At 30.1% G+C, this 24,643-nt stretch overlaps 2 protein-coding genes across 2 annotated transcripts; both read left to right on the forward strand.

Moving 5' to 3' along the window:
• The first annotated feature begins 9,282 nt into the window (after window positions 1–9,282).
• On the forward strand, window positions 9,283–13,078 carry LOC114188820. Its single transcript, XM_028077465.1, has 5 exons — window positions 9,283–9,423; window positions 10,023–11,154; window positions 11,428–11,571; window positions 11,877–12,062; window positions 12,742–13,078. Exons 2-5 carry the CDS (start codon window positions 10,081–10,083, stop codon window positions 12,820–12,822), a joined length of 1,485 nt encoding a protein of 494 aa, XP_027933266.1. The 5' UTR covers window positions 9,283–9,423; window positions 10,023–10,080; the 3' UTR covers window positions 12,823–13,078.
• A 2,116-nt stretch (window positions 13,079–15,194) lies between these two features.
• LOC114188673 (cell division control protein 2 homolog) lies at window positions 15,195–22,983 on the forward strand. Its single transcript, XM_028077261.1, has 8 exons — window positions 15,195–15,392; window positions 15,477–15,661; window positions 16,171–16,291; window positions 17,033–17,206; window positions 18,263–18,426; window positions 21,183–21,270; window positions 21,351–21,404; window positions 22,655–22,983. The coding sequence occupies exons 1-8, from the start codon at window positions 15,384–15,386 to the stop codon at window positions 22,742–22,744; spliced, it is 885 nt and encodes a 294-aa protein (XP_027933062.1). The 5' UTR covers window positions 15,195–15,383; the 3' UTR covers window positions 22,745–22,983.
• Window positions 22,984–24,643: the final 1,660 nt, after the last annotated feature.

Here is a 24,643-nt window from a genome sequence, read left to right on the forward strand (position 1 = left end):
AAAATATCTTATATATTTTATCAATTTATTGAAGCATATGGAATCATTCTCGTAGTTTATCGTTAAGTTTAAGAATTAAAAGATTGAAAATTTAGAATACTAATGCTTTTTCTTTTGGGTTACGACTTGTATTTTAACCATATAAAGTTGTGTTTGGATTATTTAAGTTTATATTTAATTTTTTTGGTATTTAGCTAGATTAATTTTATTATTAGTAGTAATTTATTCATCTTGTATAATGTGAATAATGAGTTTGAATAACACATGCGGAAAATTAAATTTATATGAGGTTTTTTCTTGTTTCATGGAGTTACTTCTCGTTTCTGACTTTGCTTCTTGTAATCCTTACCTGCTTTTATTATTTAAAAACTACAAAGATTATTTATATTTATAAAATAACGGGTAAAGTTAAACCTGGTATGTTTTTCAAGAAATCAATTTAAAAAAATTTTAAATTTACTATATTGGTAATAATGAAGGTGCAAATGTTGGGATGTGATTTTAATACCAAATATCTTATAAATTTGCATTCAATAATGTGAGGAAAGTGTTCACAAAATTTTCAAGAAATTAAAATTATTTTATTTTTAAAATTCTAAAGAGTGAAACATATTTTCACTTTACATTTAATTTTAGTCTTAAATTTGATATTTAAAACTTTTAAGTTGACAATACCTTATTAAAATGGTAAAAATATATATTTAGTTACTGTTTGACTATTTTATAACGAATTTTAGTCTATTACTGCGAGAAGAATTAATCATCGCATGAAAAAACTATTTTTCTATGAAAATTATAAAATTACAGTCTCCGTAAAAAAATTACCTATTCAAAAAAACATTATTGGAATCATTTTGTGTTTCCAAATAATGTGTTTATTATTTTCTATCAAACATTAGAAACTGTGGTGCCCGATTATTATTTTTTAAATATTAAAATATTTCCAATAGTATATTAAGTGGTAAAAAAATAGGATTAAATATATTTTTATTTATTAATTTTTAATAAAAATTAAGATTAGTGTGAGTTTAACTATTTTAATTAAGTTTTTATATGATATTTTAAACACGTCTTATAACATATTTTTACTTCATTATTATTTCAAAAATATTAATATAAGAAATGTGTTTTAAACATTAAATAAATATAATAAATATTTGTTAAAAAATTAAATTCATATATTTATAAAGTTAAAAGATTAAATTATATCAAAATTTTAAAAATGAATTAATTTCATTTAAACTTAAGAAAAATATTTAACCCTAAAAAACTTTACATCACTTGATGAATCTAGTTTGTGTGTAATATCAAGAATTTTGTACGCGTTGCAAAGATGTCTATAACATTGATTTATAAAATCAAATAAAATACAAATAATAATTAATATAAACAGGAAAACAATTTTATTAGATACCTACAAATTTGACCATACATAACAGGTCTTCGGAAGTTCTTAAAGAATATAAGAGAAGATAAGAATACAAGAGTATTGTATTAACAATTTAAATTCAAAACTTTATAACTTTTGTGGTATATATTTTAGAGTTTTTCATAAACTGCTATCATTAGTTTAACAAAATATTTTAACATAGTTTTAGGTTTGTATTTCAAAAACAATTTACATGAATATTTATAACTTTTAAATAATTAAAAATACATTTTGGTTAAGTAAAGTACAGTGAACTAGCCCCGATATATATATATATATATATATATATATATATATATATAATCTTTTCAAAAGATTTAAAATTATTTTACAAAAACTTATTTCAAATAAATGTTTTTAAAATTAGCGAACATATCCATTTACATGAAAACTTGTTAGTTTTTTTCACACAAAAAATTGAGGTTATTGGTTTGATTTCAAATTTAATTGGATTGAGGAGAAGTATAAAAACATTATTAAAAATTAATAAATTCCTGATTCTTTGAAAAGCACGTTTCGAGTATCCAATAATATGCGACCATTTGTTATGTACTTTTGGGCAAAAAACGCGGTACACTTTGTAAATGCCCCTCATCTCACGTCACTGTTACACTTAAGTGGGGACCACATACTTTCTGTGGGGCCCATCCACGCTCTTTTTTTGATTTAGTCTGGGGGTGGCAAAGCGGGTAAGCCCGCCCCGCACACCGCGGGCTGGTCCGCTCCGCCCCACATATTTTATGCGGGTCGCATATTTTGGCTCGTTCCGTATATACGTTGGTCCGCAGGTCTGCGGGCCGGCCCGCTTTTTTTTAATTTTTTTATGATAAAATTTTCAATGTTTAAAAATTAGGAAATTTAGAAGTTCACAAAATTAAGTAAAGACCTTGGGAAATTAGATGATAAATTAATAATTCAACATTTTCATCATATTCATACACAATGTATTCTTTAAATTTTAGCACATTAAAAATTACATAATACTTGTCTTTTCCAGTTATACAAGAATTTGAAACGTTAATGCAATAGTCCATAAAAGAAGTAATTAATATACACAAGTGCAAGTTTTTTTTTTCAATTTTATGCGGACTTGCGGGTCGGCCCGCGTGGACCTATACGGGCTAGGCCCGTACGGATCTGTGGGCTCACTATCATAGCCCGCCTTACGTTTTTTCTGCAGGCCGAGCCCGCGGACCAGGTCCTAATTGTCATCCCTAATTCAGACAAAATCATTACACTTTTAAAATCTATTTTAAAAATCCACTAAATAGATATAAAAAAATCTAGAAAACTAAACTTAAATTTATCACAAATATTATGAACTAAAAATATAATAATTTAATTAAATATTTTACCAACTTTTATCACAGGTCAACTTTTATTTATTATCAGAAATTTCAATTTACACATCTTATTATATTCTTTCATCATTTAATTAAACATGCGTTTTTTTATCACTATTTGCAGAATTTTGCTCGTAATTTATCATTATATTCATTCAGTCTTTGTATATTTTATTATTATATTAGTAATAAAACATATGATTTTATAAAAAAAAAATCGTGATAAAACGCATGTTTTGTAAAGGGAGACAATATTTATTTGTACATTAAACAGATAAAAAAATGAAAACAGCGAAAATAAAGTTAAAATAAGTTAGAAAGAGATTTAGACTAAAATAATTATAGTGGAATTAAAATTGGATAATTAAGTTATCGGGGGTTTGGTTACACTTTAACTAATTTCTAAAGTTGTTTTTCAGTCTCAACTTTCATACGTGTATTACATGTAAGGGAGTGACAGATATTTTAAGAACATTATATATATATATATATATATATATATATATATATATATATATATATATATATATATATATTTAAAAAAAAAAACAACCATGCCTTCTTATTTCTCACTTGCGGTTAATGAAATTGAAAATTTGTTATGAATTATGTACCAAAACAAATTTTTATAAGAGAATAAGTACTACTTTAAATTAATATAAACACTTCTATTCTATTTGTGAAAAAACCGGATACATGTGAAGAAATAAAAATAAAAACACAGAAAACAATGAGTAAAAAGTAATTAAAAACAAAAAATAAAGATATAATTCATGGCTAACTTTATATTTTACAAAATAACAAAAATTTGTAAGAAAATTGTACTGAAATATAATAAAATATTGATGAAGATTTACGATCACCTCTCATTTATTTGCAACTGAATAAATTTAATTTGAATAATAATAGTGAATATAAAATAAACATAATTAATAAATAATATAATATAATAAAATAATTTTTTTTGTGGCCTTCGTGTAGGGATTGAAGCATCTTCTTTAGATTTTTAAAACTATTATATGTCATCCACCACCAAAAATAAGGAATACGGATAAAATATAAATCAAGAAGATAAAAATAAGTGAAAAAAGAATAACAAAATAAATATTTAAACATTTTCTTTTCTTATAGCTATTTCAGAGTGGATAAAAATAAAGACAGACCGAATGAATAAAATTAAGGATTAAATATGTTTTTTTTTTCATAAATTTTCAGTTAATTTTGAATTTAGTCTATTTCAAAATTTTAGACCAATTTAGTCTTTCATATTTTGAAATGCGTAGATTTAGTATTTTTAATCAAATTTTGTTAAATTTATTTTGACATTTGAAGCGTGTTTCATATTAGTATTTGATTTAATATTAAAACAAAATTGTGTCAAACAATATAAACAACTCAAATATAATTTTGAAATACGTACGAAACATCAAATAAACCTAACAAAATTTAATTAAAATGACTAAATCCATTTATTTTTAACGATAAATGACTAAATTAGTTTAAAATTTTGAAATAAACTAATTTTAAAATTCACTAAAAGTTAAAAGATAAAAAACATATTTAACCCTAAAATTAAGAATGACAACATGTTTTACTATCACGGTAACTTCTTAATAATACTCGTAACATATTTCAATTGCAAATACGATTAATACTTCGTAAGAAGAAAAAAATAAAGCTCTCTTTGAGTAAAAAAGAGATATAGGAATTGTCAAATTCTCATAATTCACCTTAATGGTGGTTCACGTCACTACAAGAAGGAGTGATGGCTTTATTCCAATGGTGTTATGTTCTACGTTTGGATTCGTTCCATTGACACTGAGTGGATGAACTTAAAATAATTGCCACTTGAAATGGTTTTGAAGTAAACAAATAATTAAATGCGATTGGGTAACAAATTAGGCACAATTTTATAAACAACAATCAATGAAATATATGTGTCGTGCAAAGATCGAAGACTTGTGAAGTTTTTTTTTGGTTGGTGTAGTTCCTTTTTAAACCAACTCATCAAAACTAAATAACAATCTCCTTCGATTTTGGTATCATTGGTGAAACGTAGTTCACCATTGCAATGACATCGAAACCAATTTAGAAAAGATATATACATTTCTTCCACACGTAAATTTCTCTCTTTAATTACCCGATCTATGCCTTACCAAATTATAGCATTTTTATTGTCAAGGTCTTTAAGTCAAAGGTTAAAAATAGTGTTTTTTTCTTTTATGATTATGGTTAATGTTGACTATTTTCTTTAAATATGTTAGAATATTGAGAATAATAATAATAACAATAATTGTACACATATAAACAAATTAAAACAGCTGAAGTTTTGTATAGGACAGCTAACTTGACATTTTGTTATTTGGTTTAATATTTGAAAATTTGCTATGGAATATTTTGTTCCTATGTGGGTTCTCTTTCTTTTTTTTTATAAATATTTTTTTTAACCATTTCTCCACATGCTTCAACCTTCATTTATTCTACCACACTCTTAAATTAACCTTCCACCATGTATTTTTTTTTTTAAGAAAAGTCAAACAAAAAAAGTTATATAAAATGTTTGCTTCCTAAATCCAACCTATCATGAAAAAGCACGCGAACATTCTTTATATTCTACACAATTATTTTATGGCCTTCCCCTTTTTGAATTTTAAACAGACAAGGCATCTCCTTATAATTCTTAATCACAAGAGAGAGAGAATAAAACAGTTGATAATAAATAAATGGAGAAAATTAAACAAAACATTCATTCTTCACCAAAAGCAGCGCTAAAACTAATCAAATCAATCCCGATAAAAAAAAAAACAAAACCCAATTTCTGTATTTTTCAGACATATCATTCTTGCATAAAAATATTAACCAATATTTTTTTTTAACACCACAAAAATAGAACGAAAACGATTTTTTTTTTTAAGGGAAAACATAAGATTCCCCTTTATCCACCTTGGAAGGAACCAAAACTGAAAAGAATTATATATGCATGCATGAATGTGAAACCACTAAACATGTGAACAGTGAAATTGTTCGGTTTTGTTTTGTTTTGTTTTCCAAAAATGTTTGGCACTGAGGAAGGTGGGAATTGTGCTATACATATTCTGAAGATACGGCAAAGTCTTGCAACTTTCCATTTTATACGTCATTAAGATAATATTTGATTAGAGTTTGATGATTGTGTTTCAATTATGGGATTTGGTAAGTGTTTGAATTTTGAAGGTCTATCTAACTTGGTGTGCACTTCTTAGGGGCAAATGAGGCAAAGAAGTGTGGGTTTTTGGGACTTTTCCACTCTAACAATCGAAAGAGACAACTCACTCACTTACCACCTTGTACATAAAATATTATGTTTGAAGCTACTTCAACATTAATCTTGGCAAAGTCTTGGTCAAACCATCTTTTCTTATTTTTGAAGTTATTTTGGTTATGGACAAGATATTGTTTTCAAGAGTTTTTCCTCTTTGCTTCGTGGTGCATGTAGGAAGAGGTTTATCTAGCGTGTAAAGTAATTAGATTGTGATTGTGGAACAAGACCCAGTACTGAGTTGTTGCTATTTCTGTTACTTTTCTCGTCGATCGTACTTGCATACCAAAAAGGTGGTTCAAAATCTTAATCTACCGGCTAATGTATCACTGCGAAAGAAAAAAATATATAAGGAGATTTTCTTTTTTATTCACATCTTATAATATCTGTTTTACTTTTAGTTATTTTATAAATTAATTATTTTTTATAAATCTCTTTTGTCTTAAATTATTATTTAAATTTTTTTTACATATTTTATTTTTTTTTAATTTTATATTTAACAACTATTTTAAAAATCTATATCTATCTATAATAATAAAGTGAATTTCTTTTTTTATGTCCACATTTCATAATACGTGTTTTACCCTTAGTTATTTTTAAAATTAATTATTTTATAAATAATTTATTTTTTAATCATTTTTTTACAAATCTCTTTTGTCTTAAATTATTATTTAAATTTTCTTTTTACATATCTTATTTTTTTTAATTTTATATTTAACAACTATTTTAAAAATTATATATTTGTTATTTGTTATTGATTTTAAATTTATTAAAAAATAAAAAATATGAATACACGCGACAGCACCTGTATTCGCTAGTGTTAGGACTTAGTTTAAATATGTATTCATTAAAAATGAAAAAATAAAATATTATATAAAAATAAAGATTTATAAATTTATTATATTAAAATTTTGGATTGAAAATAATATCAATAGCTTATATAATTTGGATTAAAATCTTTATTAATGTTACTTTCCTTAACACTCTCTTTACAAACTTAACATAATCGAACCTGGTTATTGTTATGCTTTGAAGTTTGTGTTGCAGTAGTTTGGCTACAGATTCGTTAGAAAACAGTATGTTTTATTGTTAGCATGAGTTGTTTGAGTCAGTTAAAACCTTAGAGAAAACATGTTTTAACAATATTATAATAAATCATTTTGACCTTTTCAGTCCAAATGTTTTACTTGTCAATTTTCGGGTACTTAAATAATCATTTTTTTAAATTTATTCTTTAAATAATCGTTTTTTTAAATTAAAATAATCATTTTACTGATTTTGTTTTTTTGAGTAACAGTTTTGTAAATTTAACTATTTTTTATTTTAATTATTTTTCTAAATTTAGTAATTTTTTTAATTAAAATAACTATTCTTAAATAATTTGTAAACATATTTTTTTTAAATATATAATCTTATTTAAAGAAAATCTCATTTAAATATTTAACTTTGTTTAATTTGTTAATTTATATTATTATGACATAATTGTTTTAGTTGTTAAAATATTATTTATTTTGGTATACACAACAGTATGACATAATTTAGAGATTCAGTCTTAAGACAATTTAATACCAAATTCTCCTTCGATCTTCTAAGATATATTAAGAAAATAAATCCAATTACAGGAGTTTCTTCAAAATAATAACATTTTATATGTGATGATTAATTCCTAACGATCTTATCTCAACTATTTTGAAATCAAAATATTATTATTTTTAATTATTTAACAATAATAACATGATAAATAATAATAATAACAATAATAAACAAATATTTATACTATGCTTTTTTTTAATACAACCGTCCATCGGAAATCTATATATCCATTTATGTTTCCATATTATTTCAGTTAATTAGTTTTATTTTACGGAACATGTATAACGTTATTTAATCATTCAATCCATTAATTCATATTATTGTAATATAGTTGTTTTAGTTTTTAATATATTATTTTTCAACTTTATAAGTTAAAAATACAAATTCCTCCATCTTCTTTCATCATGTAAGTTATTTGGAATAAAATTGTCTATAATTCACAACAAATTTTTCTACCTGGATGACCCAAGTCACACAATAAAGTTGATTTAGTTTACCTACTTTAACATGGAATAATATTATGCACCTTAAATTGAAATAAACTTACAATTAAAAAGATGGAAACACATTTTTTTTTTGTTGACCATGGAATATTAGGTTTTAGGTTCCATTGCTTTTTTTCACAAACAATGAGTCAAACAAGCATCTTAATCATGGGAACACGTCTTTCGGTGGTTGTGTGAATTCAAATGAAAAAAGAAAAAATCAACTACTATTATGTTTTGTAGTACACATAATCACTAATTAATTAACAATACAGAAAAATGTCACATTAATAGTCACGTTCTAATTGAATATGGATTAGATTAAAAGAAAAGAGATCGAAGATTAGCATACGATTAGGGTTAAATGCCACATTAATTTATTTAGTAAAAGGACCTGAATCTAACCTAAACTTATTATATATTTTAAAAAATAATAATATTTTTATAATTTAATTGTGTTAAAGGTAAGATATAGATATCACATTGTTTTTTTTTAATCTTTGATCCGCAGAAATCGAAACACTAACTAAATTAGAACAAGGAAAAGTGTGAAGTCTGAAGTCTGAATTGGAATTCTAAAATTGGGCTGGTTAGTTTATTTTAGACTATTGCTGCCTGCACCTCTATGATATCTAACTGCACCCTCATAATTTGGAAAACAACAATTCTGAATATATGATTTTTTTTTTTAAAATGAGTTTTGAGAAGAAATCTTTTAGAACAAACTTTTTACAATATATGAAATGTATTTGAAAAAAACATCTCATACATTTTGAAATCATACGAAATGTTTTTGAGAATGAACTTTTTAAAACAAACTGTTTGGAGTGTATGATGATATTCATTCCGGAATAGAACACGTGGAATATATATGATATTTTCCAAACTAAACTTTTTGGATAAAGTTTTCCACCAAATCATTACTCTCTCTTTTCTTCTTCTTTTCTTGAAGATCGTAACGATGATGGAGAACGGAGGTATAATTGGAGGTGCAGTGATGATGACGGCAGCAATGACAATGGTGGCAGCGAAGAGATGTTTTAATCTTTTTATTGTTATTGGGGGTGCAGGAAGAAAAGGCCTTTGTGTAAAGCATTGTTTTGGGCTCTTATTGTGGCCCGTATTTTGTGGCATCGTCGTCGTGACAAAAAAAACTAGTTTCTATGCTACTGAATGTGCTGTGGGTTCTCTGGTTTCTCTGCGTTACCATCAGAACACCTCTGGCGAAGTCGATTCCGGCGAGCGCACAGTGTCACCGTCAACGTCGCTGGCAAGGTATTACCATCTTATCCGTTCAATTCTTTGTCTTTTATTTTGGAGCAACCAATAGTTGTTCACGCGATGAACACACAGTCACAGATCCCTTATTTGTGAACGCGCAATTACGCCTAATTAGAGACACAGAGCGATTCCTATGCAAAAATATTCTCGTAACACAAGTACTTATCCCTCTATTGGGGTTGTATGCTGGGTTCATTTTCAGCCAAGTCTTACTTTTTTTTTCTCTCTCTATAGGAGTGCGTATTCTTGTCAAAGTAGAATATGGTTGTGTTGCATTGTGACTTTTGTTTTACGATGGAACCATTGGGAAAAAAGTTGTGCTCATTTATCCTCATTGTTAAATGTAAATAACAAAGTTAGTGTTGATTTTGTTTTACTTATTGAAAGATGAACTGACTAAAGTTCTTTAATCATCAATTGATGCGCTGCTTGTTGTTAACTTAAAACTGCTGTATATAAATAGCACAAGAAAAATGAATATGAAATGCAGGTGAGTTCTGAAATATGAAGTTTTATGTGCTAGTTTGATGTATTTTATTGGCTATTCCAACTGTTCATTTAAACTTGGTGGTATATCTTTTTTTGGGTATCAGGTTCATGCTGCTGAAACCTCTTTGACTTTTCCAATTAAGCATTTGTTTTACTGTGTCAATGAGAGGCAACATTGGAATAAGGATCCGAAACCCCACAATTTCAAATGCCACCAGAAGAACGCTAGTTGCATTTTCTACTTCTTCTGGTTTTGGTGATGGCGGACGTGGTCGTGGTCGTGGAGGCTCCCTCCCTGGTTCAGGGCCGTTCAATTTCAATGAAAGAGCTCCTGGTCAGCCTAATTCCAGTGAGCCCAAATCTGACAAGACAGAGTCACCCATTCCTCCTGGTTCTGCTCATGGCCATGGCCGTGGCAAGCCAATGCCTCCGCCAGGTCTTCCTTCTTTCTCACCATTTTTATCTTCCATAAACCAGCCACCAGCTGGTCGTGGCCGAGGTACTGGACCTCAACCTCCAAATGATTTGCGGTCACCTGCTGGTCGTGGCCGAGCTACTGTACCTCAACCTCCAAATGATTTGGGGCCACCAGATTCTGGTCCCATAAAGCCCATTTTATTCAAAAGAGAGGACAATGCTTCTCCAACAACGAGAGATGGTTTTCCTATTGATGTTGAGCATGTTAACAAACTTCCAGGCGGCATACTAGAGGTGTTGTCTGGACTTGGAAGGGGGAAGCCCATGAAACAGCCAGATCAGGAAACGCGAGTTACAGAAGAGAATAGGCATCTTCGTGCTCGCCCAGCTCCTGGTGCCGCTGCCTCTGATACTTTGCCTGGGAGACAGGCAATACCAAGCCGGGATGATGCAGTGAGGAATGCACGGAAATTTTTGTCACAAGGTGAGGATGATGGGAGTGGTACAGGAAGAGGAAGAGGGTTTAGAGAGAGAGGTGGGCTTGGCCGAGGCAGGGGCAGGGGCAGAGGCCGAGGCATAGGAAGAGGAGGGTTGAGAGGGAGGGATGCAGATGAAAGACTTGGTCAACTTAAGGATGCAGAGGATTCATATGCTACAGGGCTATATGTTGGAGATGATGCTGATGGTGAGAAATTCGCCAAAAGGTTTGGGCCAGAGATAATGAATCAGTTAACCGAAGGATTTGAAGAGATGGCTGGTAGAGTTTTGCCATCCCCATTAGAGGATGAGTTTTTGGATGCATTAGACATCAATTATGCCGTAAGTGGTTTCTACAGACATCTTTATTTATTTATTGAGAAATAATTAAAGGCAGTGGAAATATAATTTTGTAGTTTAGTTGCATCTAGAGAAACTCTCCAGTTTTAATTAAATTGCTATAGGGAAACTCATTATAATCATCCAATTCTCTAGATCTAAAGACAACATTTCTCTCGAGGAAATTTCTTAAGGCGAACTTCTATTTTCTGTTTAGTACCCATGTTTCAGTGTTTAATTGTTTGTATTTTCTCGGCTTCTTATTGATTATTGCAGATTGAATTTGAGCCAGAATATTTGGTAGAATTTGATAATCCAGATATTGATGAGAAGGAACCAATTCCACTTCGGGATGCACTTGAGAAGATGAAACCATTCTTGATGGCATATGAGGGAATTCAAAGTCAAGAAGAGTGGGAGGTATATTTTGTTGTTAATTGCAAATGTTTTAGGGCACAAGTTTTGATACTGGTGTTGCTTCTTTTTAATTTTTATTTCATCACTTCGCCAATAATCTTATGGTTGCTTGCCAATATCTTTCTCATATCAAACCTGTGTAACTAGTACATTGGACGAGTACTCTATCAGTCACAATGTTTTGAAATAGTTGTCTATGTTATAGCTGCTAATAGGTAAAAGCTATTGTTTATATTGTTCTCTACTATAGTTTATGGGTGTGTGTCTATGTATTGGGTTTTTTTTGTTCTAACTTTATATCCTACTAGGAAATAATGGAAGAGACGATGGCTCGAGTTCCATTGTTGAAAAAGATTGTTGATCACTACAGCGGACCAGATAGGGTAACTGCAAAGAAGCAACAAGAAGAATTAGAAAGAGTTGCTAAAACTCTTCCCGAAAGTGCGCCATCTTCAGTGAAACAATTTACTAACCGTGCTGTTGTCTCTCTTCAGGTTTGGAACTCTAAATATTGATATTGTGTTGGGCATAGAAGTCTTTTACTTAGGCTAGTTGTTTTCCTCTTATGTTGATAATCTTATAGTAAGCATCTTTGCTGATGATGTTCTTCTTGCTCATTTAATTCAGTGGTAAACGAACCATTTTCCTCAGTGTAGTTATCTTGTATTTTTGATGTCAGTAGAGAATCAATTTCTCAACAGTTGCATAATCAATTGAAATTCCGACAAATATTTGATATTTTTTCTAGGAATCCCGAATCTAAATTCTAGTTGAATAAATAAATCCCAAATGTATTGAGAGAATAGAATATATATGTGATGCTGTGCCAAGGCTGAGCAGTTGTCAATGAAAAGGCATAGATAGGAAAATCAATTCTCTGCCTAAAACAACCTGTTGTTTGTTTGGATGGTTATGTGCATTATATGATATAATTTTTTCTATAAACTCGTAATGCTCAAAATTTATAAATTATATGCATGTAGTTTTGGTATTGAGTAGCTCACAAAAACACACACACACACACACACACACACACACACATATATATATATATATACATAATATTGGTTTTTATCGTCTTTTATTTCAATGAATATGAGAAATGCTGGTAAGAAAACTGCTGGAAGGAATATTGTGCACATTATTTATTGTTTGGTCTGAAATATGATGCAGAGTAACCCAGGCTGGGGATTTGACAAGAAATGCCATTTCATGGATAAGCTGGTTGCGGAAGTGTCTCAGCATTACAAGTAACTTACTTTGCCTTTCAAGCTTAAACATGGTGGGTTTTTGTGGTATACGATATCCATTGTAATGTGGACAAATCATCTGGCCTTCTTGCATGTCAAATTTTGTTAACTTCAGCTTTGATTAAAAGAATTGCTATAACTCTTGTAATAATATGAATTATAGTTATCTTTCAGTGTTTTGCTATCTATTGTTACATCTCTCTTGTACTGTGAAATACATGAATTATCATTTTAATTAAACTTTCAAAAGGTGATAAAAATGTGGGGTCATAATATTGATGATTGGGAAATTAGTGGTTATAATTTAATTATTTAACAATCAGTTTTATATATGCATGTCTTTTATTAGAATTTTAATTGTTTTATCAATTAATCTATTATCTATATACACACTTGAAGATTTTTTATTTTTTTGTTTTCATTTTGTGCAAATATGGATCAGAATGGATTAGTTCAAAAACTTGAAAGAAAGTTAGTAGTTATATGATTATTACTTAAAAATGTTTATATTTGTGTTTTGGTTTCATCATTCAAATACTATTTAATGATTTATATATATATATATATATATATATATATATATATTATTGAAGGACATTTGAATGATTTCCTAGATAGAAATTTAGTAAGAAATAAGTATGTTAAAAAGGATTGTGCGAGTTAAATGAATAGAACGCATCAAGACTAGTCGATTAGTCTTGTAAAAACTATGAAGATTTTCTAACAAACCGAGTTGATGACATTCCCTTTTATTGCATTGGGAGAAAAATCATTCCATCAAAATTCCAGAAATGGGTAAAAAAGGATAATAGAATAGGAAGAATAATGTTAACAAAATTAAGATTAGTTCTAAAAATATGATAATGCAACGAAAAGAGTTAGCGTGAATTAAAATTTGATGCGAATTTGATGTTCTTCTAGGAGCAAAAGACAAACAAATAAAAACCACAAAACAAAAAATAGGAGGACGGGCAGAAATGGACAAATATCAACATTTATAGTATTTATAACAAAATTAAAATTATTACTAATGAGAAATATTATTACAAGTAACTTTAAGTGAAAAATGAATTTTATATTGATGTGTGACATGATTTATAGATATGAATGTTTAAGTTTTATTATTAATGATAAATTATTAATAAAATTGTTTAATGATATTGTAGGTTTGATTTAAATTTTATTTATAATTAATGGAATTAATAATTTTTAAATTCATCGAAATTCATATTTAATTTAATATATTAAGTAAACAAACTTAGATTTTTAAACATTATATACAACAATAAAAAAAATGTATTCAGGGAACGTGAAAAAAAAAGCAAAATATTCACCTTCGAAGAAAAAAAAAAGACTAATAAATTTGTATTTGGCTTATGTGTTTTCCGAAGGATGTTAGCAATTGTTTGTTTTTAAAAAGAAAAAAATGTATACGTATTTTTAGCTGAAATTATGGTTACTAGAAAAACTGATAAAAAGCACGAAAAGAAATTTGAAAAAAATAAAAAAACCGGCCTTATTAGAAAAAAATAAATAATAGCATTTATAAAAAAAATTGTTGTTTTTTTACTTCCATAAAAACTGAGTAAAAACAACAAAGTGTTGATAACTATTTTTTTTTATCTTTCTAATTAACTATTTTTCAAAGAAAAAAAGTCTAAGTTTTATTTTTCTTATAATGACAATGAAAAATATATAAATAGTAACAAATAACTTATTAATAAATATAAAGTAAAAAATATTCTTAGAAAGATAGAATTATCGAATTGATTCTAAGTCTAGCACTTCAGCACGAAGAAAAAAGAAAAAAGGACACAAGTGAGTGTAGGTAGGACTCATAAAACAAAAGGCACCTAGAATAACTTAAAAGCAAATAAGTGGCATTTTGGTTTTTTAGCATCCAAAGTACAACCTTACTAATATTTTGTACAAATTATTTGTGCAATGGAAAGGGGTAAACAAATTTCAAGATAAATAAGCTTAAGAAACAGTACAATGTCTTTTCTAAACAAAATTAAGTTCCACTTTTAACAAAAAAATGTTTGTTTATAACTTCATCCACACACCAACCCAGGTTAATTCCAACTCTACCAATTCACTCCGATCTTGTCCTTTGATTAAAAGGGAAAAACAAGAAGAATTGAATTTTGAATTCTTTGAATAACAAGAGAAAAAAAAACTGACCAATGGAGGAAAAGGTTGTCATAATTGTGACTTGTCATTTTCAAATAACATTTTTATAATAATTATAATTGAAAATAATAGTAAATATAATTTTATTATGGTTCATTATTTCTTTTAAACAATAATCATATATATTTTAAATCTCTTAAACAATATTATGGGATGTGTTCGCGGGTAGTGTATACAATTTTGTAAATAGTTAAAAGAAAAGCATTAAACAAAAAAAAAAGAGGGAAAGGGGTAGGGGAGGAAAGAGAAGAAAGAGTTGAGAAGAGTGAAAGGGAGAGAGAGAGAGAGAGAGAGAGAAGAAGTGACAAGAGTGGAGTGTGCGTGAGAGAGTGACTGCAAACCGCTCCACCCTTGTTTCTTCTCAGATCTTCCATGGAACAGGTTTGGGGTTAAGCAATGCATCGATTTTCCGTTCTGCGCTTTGCGCTCACAATTTCTGTGTTAATTTCGGTTTTCATTTTGCAGTACGAGAAGGTGGAGAAGATAGGCGAGGGAACATACGGCGTCGTTTACAAGGCTCGGGACCGCGTCACTAATGAGACCATCGCGCTCAAGAAGATTCGCCTGGAGCAGGAGGACGAGGGGGTTCCCAGCACCGCCATTCGTGAGATTTCGCTCCTCAAAGAGATGCAGCATAGGAACATTGTTAGGTATACGCCGTTTCCTTGGCTTTTTTGTTTCAATGCAGTGTCTCCTTATTGATGCTCAAATTGGAGGGCTTATAGTGCCGTTGCCGCGTGCTGTTTGTCGTGATTTTGTCTTTCTGCTTAGCCTTGGAGTTTTTAGCTTCTGAAGTGTAATCAATGAAGGAGGTGCTTTAATGTTGTTGATTGGAGGTGTACTGTGTAGGGTTTGGATTGGTGGAACAATTGATAACCTGTTTTTGATACTTTGGTTCCATTCGGTTGTTGTTTATGTTTGGGCGAACTGGTTTTGTTGTGGTGTTTAGTTTTTACAATCATGTCAGCATTTTATTTTTTACTCATGCTTTTGGCCTTTCTCAATTCCAACAGTGTTTGTACAGCTTTATGTGGCCTGGCAGCTGTGAAAACGTCTATTTTAATGTTGCTTTGATATGTGCTATTCTTAATCTCATTCTTCCTTTTAGTGAATTCGTTATTGAGTTGTGCTTTGTGCTTTGTGGTTGCGTGGATGATAGGTTGCAGGATGTAGTGCACAGTGAGAAGCGATTGTATCTGGTTTTCGAGTATCTGGACTTGGATCTAAAGAAACACATGGATTCATCTCCTGAGTTTGTGAAAGATCCACGGCAAGTAAAAGTGAGTGGCACATGTGGTTTTCTTTTCTCAGATTATATATTTTGGTAACCTGAGTTATAATTGGCAAGCACATATTGTCTTATCCTTCCGTAAATCTAATGGAGACAATATGAGAATTATTGATGATCAATGGCCTTATGTTGGCTACATAATTTGAGCTTGTGAAATCAAATACAGGTATAAACATATTGTGAGTCTCATGGTTTTTGTGACGAGTGGAAGAGTTTCGTAGATTATCTTTCATTACTCGATTGGGACGGTGCTGTTCTTCAAAGCTTCCTATTTCCGAAAATGAATGATCCGTTGATTAAGTTTTTCCTTTAGGATTTTGGTTGGACCCGTCCACAGTTTGCTAACTAGTTGCTCAAAATTTGAATATTTATATTGAGTAGTTGGTTAAAAGGGAGCTTTACTGTGTTGGTTCAGGTTAATTCTGCTTGGAAATTAAGATTCTGCACTGAGATGCAGCTATCATGTATTTTATTGGTTTTGGCTTCCTTATTGTCTCTGACAGCCAGCCTTCTATCCGAGTGTGATTATTTATTCAGTTAAGATGTTATGTATGATGTTCCCATTACCTTACCTTCTCGTTCTTTGTAGGTTAGATTATGGTTAAATGTTCCCAACTTAAATTGATAATGTACAATGTATTTTGTCACGGATTCTATAAGGAGATACTAATTTTGGTGAAAGTACCAATTTGGATTTAGAATTTGAATTCTTTAATGATCCTTTCTGTAGATGTTCCTCTATCAAATTCTCTGTGGCATTGCTTACTGCCATTCGCACAGAGTTCTTCATCGAGACTTGAAACCACAGAATTTGTTGATAGATCGCCGTACAAATTCCTTAAAACTTGCAGATTTTGGATTGGCTAGGGCATTTGGCATTCCTGTCAGGACATTTACTCATGAGGTTTGTGTGCCACCTTATATGTGCTTCTTGTCAGCCATGCAAATAATAAAAAAATTAAATAATGGGTTTTTGCATGAGAAAATGATATGCCCTTATGCTGTGTTCTAAAGTTGCATCGTTTGGAACTCTGAGCGTTGTTGGAAATCTTATTTCCTTGTCATGCTGAAGCTACATGACTTATCTTGAAGATTATATTTGGTAGTTTGATATTTCTGCTCCTGAGCTAAAAAACAATATTTCAGCCTTTGTTGCTGCCCTGGGGGTGATGTTGTTTGTGTGTCCACTATACATTGTGCAAGATCGTTTACAATGGTGGTCAGTAATCCATGTCTTGACCCCATTTACTGGGAATAAGAATGTTGTTGTTTATCTTCCCTTTAATGTATTTGTTAATTGAATGGTTCTGAGACTTTTCTTGAATTTAACCTTGAGATGGTTCTCTACAAATTGAATTTTCCTTATAATTTTTTAAATTTAGCGTTTGGTAAATTGCTTGCCTTTGAAAATGCTGAAAGGTCATTGGTCAATGGCAGCATTTTTGCAATCCTGAAAAGATCATTGGTCAGTTGTCACTTTCAAATAATCCACTAAATTGGTATTCACAGAATGTTTCTTTTCACTATATGTTAATTTGAAATTTTCATATATATATATATATATATAACAAGTTCCACTGTAATTAGTTATCAAGAATGCTAGTATGATTGCTCTCTGATTTTTGTTTACACTTTGAATATACTGGACACATTTTATAATTACTCATTGAGTGTTTTCTCAATGGGTTGATCAAACTGCTTCAGCTGAAAGGCCTCAGGTCGATTCCAACCAATGGTTGTGTCATGCCTCAACCCTTCCCCTAAACTTTCCTTAATTAAAAACTAATGTGGTTATTTATTTTTTGAGTTAAAAAAAGTAAAATTATTTAATAGAAGATTATGTGTATGTATGAATCAATTTTGTGGAAAGGTATTATAGCAGTAGTTCGTTTGATGAACTTTAGAATAAATCATATTTATTCCCATATCTGTATCTATTGTCGTTGGTAATTGTTTGTAGGTGGTGACATTATGGTACAGAGCTCCAGAAATATTGCTCGGGTCTCGTCATTATTCTACCCCAGTTGATGTTTGGTCAGTGGGATGTATATTTGCAGAGATGGTAAACCGACGACCTCTATTCCCTGGGGACTCTGAGATTGATGAATTATTTAAAATATTCAGGTGATTATCTGGCAACCTTAAATTTGTCTCTAGACTTTTTAAACTGGCATATTTTTAAGTATTTATACTGGATTTGATTGGAGAATCTTAATACTCTCTGTTAAATCTATTTGGAGAAGGGGTAAGTTTATGCACTCATACATATGCACACTCGTACGTATTCTTGTTTATAAGTGAAATTTAAATGTTTTTTGATGTGTTGGTGACAGTTTGATTAGTGTCCTTAAATAGTTAGTCTTCAGTTTTGATAGTTATTGAATTATCTAACACATTTATTGTCTGGTATCAGTCTTTCTCTTCTGCCTGTTTGATTCCATTTATCTTTTATTTCTCTGAAGCTCCACCCCCTCCCCAAAATAAACTCGTCATTGAGGAACTTCTTAACAGTGATACATACTAGTTCCGGCCTAGCTATTTCTCTTCTTTGATACCTTGGTTCCTATCAAAACATAATAGATAATGAGCAAATAAAAGAAATATAATAGTTGTAAAAAATTTAAAAAGCTATTTATAGAATAGTATATCAATTTTGTTGTTATTTTAATAATTTTTATATTAAGTAAGCTCTAACAAGAATACAATTCGAGTTTACGAAGTCTTCACTAGTTCACATAAAAACTTGATTTTTACAACCTTGCCTTTGAGACCTTTGACCAGGTTTGAGTCAATGTTTTGGATAGCTGTGCATAGCGATCCACTCGAAAAACGCTGGTATGATAGCTTATAGTGGACAATTTCTATTTCAAAAATTTTATTAGTTCATAAAATATATTATCTGCCCATGAATTCTCAAATAAAAAAAATACTCAAATTTAACGACATTCATGACTAGCCATAAAAAGTAACAGGTGTTTAGAAGTAAATGACCAACAAAAGTCGAAAACATTGTAGGTGGGAATTATCACTCATCATGTTCTAAACTCAAGGCATTTTTATCTGTTAAATCTACAGATTTCAATTTTGGGAATCAAAACTCCCTTTGAAAATAGTCCTAATAATGTCTGTTTTCTATGGTATTTTTCGGAATCAACAAAGTGCTTTCTGTGGTGGCCGTTACGGTTACTTTTTCAGATGCTATTGGGTCTGTTATGCCTGCAATACCATACCACCCCTGTATCTGGTAGGGTTGTTCCTTGCCGCTACATTGCTATAGTGGCGTTATATCTAGCTATTTAAAACCATGATTTATGTGAATGTGTTAGATAAATTTTTGGGGCATGATTAATATCTTGTTGCTTGTGGCTAAGGGATAACCAGCACAGGATTCTATGACAACATTATTGATTTATTTATACTGAGAAAACGAAACCAATGCAATAAATATAGAAAATTTGATTTCTTCTAATAATAAACATAATAGTAAGTAAATAAATAATTAATGTTACTAATAATACAAATATGTCTTGGTAGCTGTAATTATATAGATATGATCTTGATATCTGTAATTATAAAAAGATATGATCTTGACATCTATAATTATAAAGATATAATCATATTGACAACATATAAGAACTTTTACTAATATATTTGCCTGGTCTCCTTTTGGCTGCGGGTAGTTTACAGTTTCTCTACATTTCCATGACATTCTTTTGCAGCTTGCTTGTATTGCAATGTTAGGTTTGAATTATCAGCAACATGTGATGGAGGGATAAAGGATAGTATGGTAGTATGGTGCCTTGTATTTGACCGATAATAATAAAATGTTAATTCCTATTCTGCATTATGTTCTTGTTAATGCTTTCTTTAAACTTTTTATTCATTGATTTTTTTTTTTTAATTAAAGGCAAAGCTGGCGAAGTATTTAGAGTAGATAAACGTGAAAATACTGTTATCTGAGTTATATTATGAAGTAACACGTTGGTTTGCTATACTGACATTAGGGGTCATAAACCACGCAAATATATGATGTTACTGCTGCAAATGCTTGGGTCTATCATACCAAACATAAGGCACCTAGGATAGACCAATTGGTGAAAAGAGTGGGAAAAAACTTGGCAAAGTTGATGTTGAATTGTAGCAAGGATCTGAGGTTAATCTGGGAAGACTCAATTCTGCATATTCAGTAATTATAATTAAGTTATCCTTAAGATAAAATGGTAACTTCGGTATAGGTGAGTAACAGACCTTAAGGGTTTGTTTGGTTTAAGGAAACATGTACAGTTGTCATTTTCTGTTTTACAACTAAATACTAAACCATCATTTTGTTTTTCAGTTGTTTGTTTTCAATGTTTGTACAAGAAACAGTGGAAAACAAAATTGATAGTTTTCCTTATATGGAAGCATTTTGTTTCAAATATTATGGATGACCAACTTTTCTTAATTTCTTTTTGAAAAAGAAGTTAAAAAAAGCAATTTTTTATTAGTGACTATGATTATATTACTTTTGCATAATCTCAGTATATTCAAATTCTTCTTTTGGTAAGGTAATGGAGATGGAGAAAAAGAGAGACCTTTCCTGTTTTTGATTTTGGTTCCTGCAGTTGAGGGAAGTGTTTGAGGAAATATTAGAAATTTGAGATACCCGTATAAAGTCTCATCTTTATTTAGTCTTTATCCTAAAAGGATAACAAGGAATGTTTGCCATTTGAATTTGAAACCTTAACGGTACGAGCATAACTATCATAACCTGTTAAAAAATGGAAAACATAGTCAAATAAATATTATATATATATATATATGTGTGTGTGTGTGTGTGTGTGTGTGTGTGTTTTTGTATGTGTACTAATATGTATTTACTTATTGTTCCTTATATGAAGAATATTGGGTACACCAAATGAAGAAACATGGCCTGGAGTTACTGCATTACCGGATTTTAAATCAACATTTCCCAAATGGCCACCTAAGGTAATTATGATTCTCTTTAACCTGATGAATTGCTTTGTTCTTCATCCAGTAAGAATTTAACCTTATATTTTACTTTGCAGGATTTAGCAACTATGGTTCCAAATCTTGATGCAGCCGGTCTTAATCTTCTTTCTGTAAGTACAAGATGTGATACAGTATTCTTTTTCCATGGCGTTATTGAAAATAGTGCAAATAAGTATATATAGTTCAACTGCCACCAGCCTCAGTTTCTGAGGCTGGGTTGTGGCGATGTTATCCAGAGGTTCAATTCTCTACTAGATTTATTCATCTTGCACTCCTTCACCCAAGTACTTATTCCTCTAATACATCCATAAAAAGGGTAATCTACTCTGTATAAATGGGCCTGAAAAATAATTTTATGTGCTTTTCCTTAGTAATTATGGGACTACTTGCGATTCTGTTGAAAAAACCAAGATGAGAAATTGATTCAGAAGAACTTATACACAACCAAGTATTCGATAGTAGTCACCTGCACCCTCACTAGGTTACATTAACATAGCCAATACTTAGCAAAGTGATAACTGATTGTATGTAGCTTAGAATCAAGGTATTTGGTAAGTTCTAATGTATATTTTGCGATTTCGGTTTATTATATTTCCTAATTGTTACTATCTAATAAGACCCTTAAGTGTTTTCAGTAGTTCCATTGGGAAAATCCCATTACTAACTGGTGCAAATGGCGACACTTTCGGCCATTAGATTTTTTATTGTTTTGTCATCAACGGGAATTTTTATCCAAAATTTAATAATGGCTACATTCATCCTTATTCTTCTTTTTCTCTTGATCTATCGGTTCTAATAAGTAATTCATTTTAATGGTTTATATTAGATTGATAGAAAATGAAGGGTAAGGATGAGGAATATCTTTCTTTTGAGTAAGTTGATACCTCTTATAATTTTCATTTTCTTACAAAACACATTACTGTTGAAAACTCTTCAATACTTGTTTCCCAGCATTCCCTTCGGTAATATTTAACAATAGTAATTGAATCGAAAGCAGAGGAAGAAGAGAGAGATTTATCCTTGTTTTTGTCGTTAATCTTAAAGGGAGATGCTTGTAATGACCGTTGAGTCTCTTGTTTGCCTTTTGAACATATGGTGAGATTATTATTATTATTATACATAAGAAACGCATTCCAGTATTTGATTTATCATGTAATAATGGAATGAAAGATTTCATGACGTTTGTCATTATTCCTCAATCCTCCATAATAATCCATTCTCGCATTTCGATTAGTTCTCTTGATTTCATAGTATCATCCTTTTTGGCCCCATGGTATTTCTAATATTTGGTTTCCTATGACGCTTTATCGTATGTACCATCGTCAATTGTATTCTTGATAAAATGTCTATTGCATTCCAGAGTATGCTATGCCTGGATCCCAGCAAAAGAATTACCGCCAGGATCGCTGTGGAGCATGAATACTTCAAAGACATTAAATTTGTACCCTGATTCCATATCTTCATGGAAAACGTGTTTATAGTAATATTTGTGCAGAATTTATGGGTTTTGACTCTGCGAGAAATGCGTGTTGTCTTTTGCTATTTTCTTCAGGACTTGGGAGTTGGGACTGGGTCATATTTCCATTTTTTGTCCTACAGAATATTTCAGAATCAACTTGAGTGTGATCATATTGCATTTTACTTTTCCTTTTGTCCAGTCAATGCAATGCAGCATTTAAGTTTTCAGTTTGTCTGATATGTGTGATGCTGCTTCTTGATACAGAAGAAGCGCGTATCTACATTCTTTCAAGATGCGTTGATTGATAAAATTAGTTTCATTTGTGTTTTTCCAACCCATTAGCTTATTTGCCCCCGTCAATGTTGCTGGAATAATATTGTTATGCCCTGTTTAGACATTATCTAAAAGTTGAACAGGGAAAATCCATGACATTGCTTTCAAAGATCAAGTTTCCTAAACGTAATTATTTAGTATCAACATCTAGATCTAGTAATTGAGTTTTTATGCGTTCTAATGAATAGGCTCTTGCAACCATATAAATTAATGAATTGAATCCATTTAAAGTAATACACCTCTTTTGATGTCAATACTACTAAACCTTATTTCATTTTGCTTATAGTAAGGCCAACATAAGGATTATATTAAATTGCGGAAAAAAGATTTGAGTTTAAATAGCAACTTGACAATAAAAAACTATGAAGTTCTCGACCCGACCTTCTTAATGTAGTTAGGAATTAAGTCATTTTATTTAGATTAGCTCTAGTGCACTGAAATCTAACCATATAACATTGATTTTTAAGTTATATTGTATTTCTACAAATTTTGCTTCAACTAGTTTTATAATTTTTTTATATGTACTTTAGCTTTTAGTTATGGAAAACTAACTTATTTATTATAACTAAATGCTAACTTAATACGGATAAAAATGTTTTTTTGTAAATATAAAAATAATAGTTTAACAAGAATAAAACAATTTATTAATAAAAAAAATATAATGATGAATCAAATATATGCTGCAGAAATATTTTTTTTCTTGCACTCACTTAATTGAGGTGGAATTTTAATTATAATTTATGATTTACTGTGATGTAATAACTGCAATATTATAAATTTAAAGCATTTATTATGAAAACAAATTTATATATCTTTTCAATTAAATCCACACTTCAATTAGTGACAGCGAATGTGATGGCAAGAAAAATAATAGCATTTACATATCATAACTATTGTGATACTTACTTAATTTGAAAAACACTGTAGTATCTGTAAGAGGCTTCATAGATTCACAGAATCCACCTACAACGGTTTTCATTCCAGTGAAGGACAACGCGCGACTTTTGATGTAAATGTGGTTGAATTCAATATATATAACGAGGATTGAAAAGATGTCACGAAATGGCTACACAATGTAACCAAATATATGGTGGGTCACACTCTCCTCTTTCAATCAACTCAACTAGAACTGGAATTGGTGGATAACATCATGCTATATTTTCATGCCTTCCCATATTCTTTATTCTACCAAAAACACCATTCGTAAACAAGAGTTTCTGATTCAAGAATTTGGAGAACCTGCAATTTCAAAGTGACACCCTATGCTCTGAGTTTTATGTTCTGTGGAAATGTTTTCATCTTTCTGTCTTCTCTGGTTTCTGATATTCATCTATATGTTGTAGGATTTTTCACATGTTCATACTGGTGCACTATACCTATAAAAGTGATCACAAATTTTAACTTGAGTCTTTTCTGCAAACTATTTCCGCTTCACCGAAATTTAAAAAGTTTGAAGACTCCATACTCTGTCACTATAAGAATCTTCTGTCTCTTTCTGTTGTATTTTTCTATAACAGTTTTTTGCAGTTAAGTAATATATGAAAAGCTTTATAGGTA

This window comes from Vigna unguiculata, chromosome 6 (genome assembly GCF_004118075.2).
Source record: "Vigna unguiculata cultivar IT97K-499-35 chromosome 6, ASM411807v1, whole genome shotgun sequence".
NCBI classification, from domain to species: Eukaryota; Viridiplantae; Streptophyta; class Magnoliopsida; order Fabales; family Fabaceae; genus Vigna; species Vigna unguiculata.